Below are 7,712 nucleotides of genomic sequence, written 5' to 3' on the forward strand. Positions count from 1 at the left end.
CAATGGAAATAGATATACAAGTGTAAATGCATGCATATATATATATATATATATATATATATTTATTGATGATATAATAATTTTATGAGATACATCAATTATAACCATTAAATGAGCATTATTTTATTTAGAATGGAAGCAAATAGGTAGTAGATTCTTGTTTATTTTTTCATTGATTATGAGAATACAATTAAGATAGTAATTGTATTTATTATTTCAGGAAAAAATCATTATCAAAAACCAGTCAAGAGAATGCTATGTTTACTCACAATTAAAATTAACACTTTGAACAAAATTCCAATCATAGTTATTTATGATCTCCTTGTTTAAGGTAAAATCTTCACCTCTATGTTTCATCACATTCTGGATCGATTGATAAATTATTACATGAAAACTAGAAAAACGTACTTAACTATAAAATGTATTCCATGTTCTCAGAACTTGTAAATCCCTACCTTCAACGACATTTTTATTAATTAACTTAAATTTAATTTATGTAATGTTTTTGAGGGAAAAAACATTTACTTTCAAGGAGACACAAAATTATCTCTGTTGTTAAATGCACAACCACAAAGAATTACACGTGCTTTGACAACCCCCACCATATATGTGTGTATACATTAATCACATGTTTTGTTTATTATTTAATTATATGTAAATAAGTAAGGAACAAAACCTATTGAAATCCCTCAGACCCTCTCCAAAGCAGATATTACTCACTACATTCCATTTATATAAGTCATTGACTACGTATCGGATAAAGAATCTTCTCGAGATCCTACAAGCGCTGTGTCACCTTCACTCCACAACAGCATACGTATACAAATCACTGAAATACATACATTTACAATATCCTGTACGTATAAGAAGACGACTCATATATTATATACCCAAAACGCATCAAATCTGTACCGATCCGTTTGATTTGATAGGGATTGTTATTTACTCGCGTAATTCGCACACGGTCATAAGTGGATAAAATCTTACATAATCAGCATATTTTACACACAGAATGATAATGTTCACTCTGGTCCCGCTCGGACCTATGACCGCTACTCATAAATGTAGGTGTAAAAGCGACAATACTAGGAAAAGCATATACATACTCATATATATATACATACATATACATATATATTACATATATATATATATATATATATATATACTATGAAATGCATATATATATACATATATATTAAAGATTAAACAGAATTTTATAAATAAATAAATAAATAACTAAATAAGAATAAGAATAAAAATAAATTTTATGTGTACGTGTGAGGAAGTTTGAGCTTGGAAAGTCATTACTTTTGGGACTAACTGGTGGGAATTAGAGAACAGATCATTCGTTTATCTCTTCATCCATAACTTTCGTGGATGAAATAATTCCGGTTACCAATTAGCATCAAAATAATAGTACCGTTCCCACATTCCACGGCGGTGACATTTAGCGGTAATAGGGTCCAGACCTGTGACCGCAAAAGTGGGCGACGTGGCAGTAATCCACTGGGGAACGCGACCGTCTATCTTTGGAATCTTAAATGAGGTGTGGACAAGGAGTTTCGTAGGCCTCTCTAGCTCTCATCCCCTAGGCTTCTACCCAGGGAAAGGCCGGGCAGTCCGTGCTGGAAAAACGGGCACCGTGGTGCGGGCAGTTCGGGCAGGGGAGATGGCAGAGTAGGCCCGAAGGGAGAAGCAGAAATGGCTCAGTCATCGACGTTGCATCCTACTTCTTGCGCACCTGACAATTCACTCAACGAGACGCGCTTGGACTAGACACCAGCGCACACACCTGAGCAGAGTCGTCTCACCGAGCACGGATGCAGTGTCAGGCTGGAGTGGAGCACATGTTGATGATTTAGCCTTTGTCGCGGCTTGCGGAGAAGAAGAGAAAGCAAGAACAGAGACCTGTTGAAAAGTGGGGTAAAGGGTAAGGGGGGAGAGGAAAGAGATTGTGGCGGAAGAGCATCGCGTTAGTGCAGACTTCCAGGTATTTGGAAAGCTCAGGAACATTTTGAGGCCGCGTTGTGAAAATACACAGGGTTGGGGTGGATATGAGGAGGGAGTAAGGGAAGAGTTGGGGGTGGGTAGAGAGGAAGGGGCGGTGGTGCAGGGGAGCGCGTGAACTTGCAAAGTCTTCGAGAAACCTAGACACAAGTTGCTGTGGGTTTGTCGGACTCGACCTTCTTCTTCTTAGCCTTCCGAGGTAATCTGAGAGGGCTAACTTCGGCTGGTGGAAATTTAGCCTTGGAGATGTTGTGAACTTCCTTTTCACTTCTGTTACTGTCTTCAAGCCTAGATGCTAACCTACTTGTTAGGCAGGTTGTGCTCCCAGTGTCTAGCCCTTGTATTTGTAGAAGTGTGTCGTCTGGTAGATGAAATCTGAGATCTTGGTGATTATGGATGTTGTGTTGCTTTTTGTGCTTTTTAGTTTTTTTTAGTGACATGGTTGGGCATATATGTCTTCGTATTTGAGTTTGATTGTGAGTCTTTGTATGTCTTTTTCTTCAATACCTTCTCGGTGGCTGACTAGAAGGGCCTGGTAACGGTAAATTAAAAAAAATTGGGTTGTGATTGTCGCTCTTCGGTTTCGAAATTTTAATAAGAATGCAACTTGCTGGTTTCAATTCCCACCATGGAGCGTGATTTTTGATCTTCGTGTCGTCTACATCTTGCTGACTGCATGTTTTCAGGCCTCTTGTGACTTCGAGGCAGTTGCATTGGCCATGAGACTTATGATAGAATCTTGTCGGAGCTCACTGCTCTTGTGTTAACAATATTTTTGGTTGTTCTTGCAGGTGAAGGCTGGCTCACGTGCTGCGTGGCAATCAAATCGATGGTTTTTGTAAAGAAATAAATTCTGAAGGTCCCTATGATGATGAGAGAACAACATTAGCACTGTCATTGTAACTAGTATACCGCTTCTTAACCTTAAAATGAGGAGAAGGTGAATTTAGAAGATCAACAATAGCTCTGTCTTTTTCTGATCGCAATGCTTGCCTAGGTGAACCTTGTGATCTGGATGTCCTTGTTTTAGTTTTTGAATGTCTTCCGATCGCTTGTAAGAAAGATTAGTATGAGTTTCATGCACTAATTTGTACTCTTATAAACTACCAGTCATACATAATGAGAGGTATTACTTTAGAAATTCTCTTAGTGGTGTAATATTTCAAAGATGGAGGGCATCATCACTCAGAGCATGTTCACTCAGTAATGTCTTCAACTTGCAGTGGACCAATTTTGCACCTGGTGCATACGCTCAGAAGTCTGCAGGTCTCGCAGAAGAGCAGACCGTTTTGCATGTCAAGAACGACGTGTAAACAGAAGGGTTCGTTCTAGATGCAAGGAAAGTCCTCTTATCAGGAAAGAGGGATCACTGAGTGCCATACAGCTGAATTGTAGTTCGGATGGTCAAGACTGATTATCACAAATCGATGCTCTAAGTAGTGGCAATTTGGTTAAAGGAGGTAGTATAGGGCTGTACTAGAAGATCAGTGTAGAGTTGCGTAGTCGCCGGAGGCGCTTTGCAGTTGTATCGCCAGGTATGCTGAAGGAAAGGGTGAAAACTATGCGTAACGGGTCGGAGATGAGGTTGGATACGAGTGCTCTACAACATACAGACCGATGTAAGGTCTCGAGGCGCCTGCTTGATCGTGACTTACTTGCGTCTTTCGATCAGGTGTGTTCCCACGTGATAGATCATGTTTATGTTGGCAGCGGCACTGTGGCTAGGAGTCGTGAGATCCTGACGGAGAACCGTATCACACATATACTCAACAGTGCTGGCTTGGCTTGCCCCGAGTATTTCCCTGATGAATTTGTATACAAGACTCTTTGGCTCAAGGATAGCCCTTCGGAGGACATCACGAGCGTCCTGTACATCGTTTTCGACTTCATTGAGGCGGTCAGAGAGCAGGGTGGTCGCGTATTTGTGCACTGTTGCAAAGGAGTGTCCCGGTCCACATCTTTGGTGATTGCCTACTTAATATGGCTGCAGAAGCGTACATTTCAAGATGCATTCAACTTCGTCAAGGGTGCTCGAGCAGTGACCAATCCTAACCTCGGATTTGCTTGTCAGCTGCTGCAATTTCAGAAACAGTTACAGAATGCACCTGCTCTGAGTAACAAGCTTCGAGTCTATCGCATGGCTCCTCATTCTGCTCATGATCCGCTTCTCTTGGTGCCAAAAAAGGTCACTGGTCCAGACACACTCTCTTTCGACTCTCGAGGCGTTTTCGTAATCCATGGACAGTATAACCTCTATGTGTGGCATGGACAAGTTAGTGACGTGCGAATGGCCAAGGCTGGGCATGAATTTGCACTCCAGTTAATCCGGTATGAGCACGTGGAGGGTTCTCCTGTGAATGTCAATGAGAATGACGAACCTGCTGAGTTTTGGGAGCTTCTTCGAACTGGCATTTTCAGTAGAACTAGTAGTGATGTCTCAACTTCTGGATCCGATGCACCTATTCAACCCCAGAAATCAGTTGAAGAGTCGTCGAGTGTGAATTGTTACGTAGTTGATGGTGACGTGCTTTTGAGGCGTTTACAAGGGTTGTGCCCTGGTGGAAATGATACTTCGCGTGCTACTGATGAAAGGGGATGTGAAGAGCCTGATTGTAGATTCTCTCCTGCGGGGGGCTCTGGCGCTGGTCAACACGATTGGAACGATTCTGGCCGAGTTTGCAGGCCATTGAGGACTCTTTCGATATATGACAAAGATTTTGAGTTGTTCGAATCTGCAAAAGAGCTGTCTGAAAAGAATGAGTCATCACCTGCGTCGAAGGATAGCAACGGATGGAGGCGATTAAGAGGAAAGTTCTTTTCAGGAGCTGACAATGTCGGAGCTGCTCCATCTGCGAATGAAGGGCTGGCGGCCAGGCAATATCTTGAGTAATTTACTCTGAAGTATCTGTGAGCAAGGACTTCTATTACGATATGATTTCAATGAATTGCAATTGCTCTACCGGCTAGCTCCCTCTCGCCGTGGCATTATCATCCCTGTTCCTGCCCAGTTGTACTGCGTTATGAGACAACTCCACTTTATTCTCGTGACTATCTGACCAAGATGTGTCCTTGACAAAGCTGGCTCTCCTCGGGTCCCTTGTGCTATCCCAGCAAGTCGATCTTTTCAAGAGAGCAATAGCTTTCGTCACAAAGGGTTGTGCCGTGACGAAGGTTGCTTCATCGAGCTCAGGACCTACAAGAGGTTTTTGAAGCTGTAATTCAAAATGAATCATCAACTGAAGAGTGATGGTTACATTGCTTAAGTGGCTCAGCCCGAGTTTTAAGTCCAAAATACCAGTGAAGTTAAATCAGACTATGGACGTAGCAGGTGAAACCTTTTGACATGCCAGTGGATCATCTCCCCCTAATGTGATCATTCTTTGAAGCACATCAGTATATTCAGAAATAACCTGAGTTGTTGCTTCCTTGCATATTTTCTTCCTCTTTTACAGTTCCTTAACTTGTACTTCGTTGTGTGTGTGTGTGGTCGTTGCATTCCCGGAATACTGTTAAATGATCCCCTGGTATTATTCGGTATGTGTCGTCTATGCATTCGTTAAAAGGGTACAACTACTGCATGGTCTTCCCTGCTGTGGATGAGCTTATCCTACCCAGTTTGCATATTGATGTTTCGTAATTAGACCATTGAGAGATTGCAACTAGATATAGATGTAGCTATATATCTGTAATAGCCTCCAATCGTTACAACCGAGATTTCTCTCACACCACTTTTGATGTCAACCCCAGTTTATGAAAACTCTTCTCAGAATTGTCACTCTTTTCTACATTGAGCTCTTCGAAGGCAATGAACGCAATTACTATTCAGCAACAGTACAAACAGTACAACTCTCCACATCACGAAGAATGAACACTTTTTTGACAATTACCGCAATTCGGGCCAGCGTCAGTCAATTAGTCAAACGTAGCTTGCTCAATTCTGAGAAACCTGCTGCCAACTTGTATCGTTGGAGTGGCCGATTATTACCAGTTAATGTAAATATTCATATCCAGTTCTAAACCCATTAAAAAACTGGTTTTTCTAGATTCATCTTCAGCACTTCACTTTCCAGAATCGACACAAAATCAACACAACTCTACATGGTCTCAACGATCAATTGAGTTCGTGAACCAGCATCGAGGTCAGCCATGCGTAGATGAATAAATTAAGATGAATGTGCACGGTCGTTGGAGCGGCAATGAGCGTTGGGAGGAATTTCTACGGCCATTGTGAAGCGATAAGTGCGTGAATGGATGAGAGTGTTTGATGATGGATGCATGAAATTGTGGCTTCGGTGGAGGTTGTTCCTTGTGGTGAGATATCCACAGCGTGAAGCTGTCGATGGCGGATCGCAGAGCGGAGCAGCAATGGCAGCCATGACTGGAATCTGCAGGGCGCCGCTGTCGCTCGCGTTGCAGCGCGAGTCTTCGTTCTGGGGGAGCAATGTGGGCGTGCATCAGCAGCAGAAGAGCGCGTCGAGTAACTCAGGTGGGTCGACGGGAGGAGTGCGAGTGGGGATTCGAGCGGAGGGATTCGACTTCTGGCAAGTCCTGGGAGGGCGGGGGTTGAAAGGAGGGGAGGATGGATTGAAGCAGGAGAAAACGGCGAGGGTACTGCAGGAGGCGAAGAAGAATCTCGTGGTAGAGAAGAAGAAGAAAGGAAGCGTGGAGGGGAATGTTGAAGCCGCGGAGGGGCTCCCGGGGACTTTCAACAAGGAGCTGGGAGGATGGACGGGCGGTTTCCCTGGAGGCGAGAAAGGGTTGCGTCAATTCGTGCAGTCGAATCCTCCCCCCGCGAAGGCTTCGCAAATGTCGAACGAGATTCGGAAGTTGCAGGATAGCATTTCCCGGCCTTTGAAGCCCCGAGCGCCTTCTCCTCCTTTGCTCATGCCAGGAATGACTGTGAAAGTGATTTCTCCGAGTAACCCTTATTTCGAATTCATCGGCATTGTGCAGAGAGTCACTGACGGCAAAGTAGGTGTGATATTTGAGGGAGGTAATTGGGACAAGTTAGTGTCGTTTAAATTGCAAGATTTGGAGCGCACCTCGCAAGGGCCGCCCATGAGCAACCCGAAATCTGCAATCCTTGAAAGAATGATCGTTCCTGAAGGAACCTCTTCTCCTGAAGGAGCTTCTAGTTAGATCTTCTGTCTTCGACTCGATATCTGTCAACTGTGCAATAATTGCGAAAAGCACGTCAGCATGTTACGCAATTGCGTGTGCAGCAGGTCTAGGAGGCATTTGTGTGCATTGCACTGTTATTCTCGGATACTCATATGTCATTCATTAGCAGGTCGTTTTGCTGAATCGATTGTCAGAATCTCATTCTACGGAAGTCTTTCTTCTGCACTTTTCTCCAGCTTTTAAACTATCAACCGATCACCCTGTAGAACTAGCCAAGATTTGACGACTTACCTTGAAACATGGACAGCTGTTTGTATTCCTTGCGCATAAAACAATGATATTAACTTTTGTAGCTTAACCTGTATTTGTGGCCTTGGCGTTTCATATTGTGCCTTACAAGCGTTAGGTCACTTGACCTGTAGCTAGTATGCCCTTTGTACATCTTTATGTGGGTTAGCTAAACCGTTACAAATGAGATATGCTTGCCTTGTGCTCTGCAGTGGTGGTGTATTGCACTTCGCTGAGTTTTTGGATTGTCGTTGTAAGTAAATTGATTGCTCAAGTGTCCTTGTGTGAATGTA

General features: G+C 43.3%; 2 protein-coding genes across 3 annotated transcripts; both read left to right on the forward strand.

The window, feature by feature from the left end:
• Positions 1-1,729: 1,729 nt before the first annotated feature.
• Positions 1,730-5,441, forward strand: LOC112288497 (protein-tyrosine-phosphatase MKP1). 2 transcript variants are annotated; one of them, XM_024532700.3, is made up of 3 exons: positions 1,879-2,209; positions 2,802-2,950; positions 3,234-5,441. In XM_024532700.3, exon 3 carries the CDS (start codon positions 3,548-3,550, stop codon positions 4,898-4,900), a length of 1,353 nt encoding a protein of 450 aa, XP_024388468.1. In that variant the 5' UTR covers positions 1,879-2,209; positions 2,802-2,950; positions 3,234-3,547; the 3' UTR covers positions 4,901-5,441. The 2 variants fall into 2 exon arrangements, with proteins under 2 accessions (XP_090110487.1, XP_024388468.1); XM_090254361.1 differs by having other exon boundaries at positions 1,730-2,209; positions 2,802-5,441.
• Positions 5,442-6,246: 805 nt separating this feature from the next.
• On the forward strand, positions 6,247-7,489 carry LOC112288498 (NAD(P)H-quinone oxidoreductase subunit S, chloroplastic). The gene has a single exon (XM_024532701.1). It carries the CDS (start codon positions 6,262-6,264, stop codon positions 7,147-7,149), a length of 888 nt encoding a protein of 295 aa, XP_024388469.1. The 5' UTR covers positions 6,247-6,261; the 3' UTR covers positions 7,150-7,489.
• Positions 7,490-7,712: the final 223 nt, after the last annotated feature.

Source organism: Physcomitrium patens, chromosome 11 (genome assembly GCF_059467195.1).
Source record: "Physcomitrium patens ecotype Gransden chromosome 11, ASM5946719v1, whole genome shotgun sequence".
Lineage (NCBI taxonomy): Eukaryota > Viridiplantae > Streptophyta > Bryopsida > Funariales > Funariaceae > Physcomitrium > Physcomitrium patens.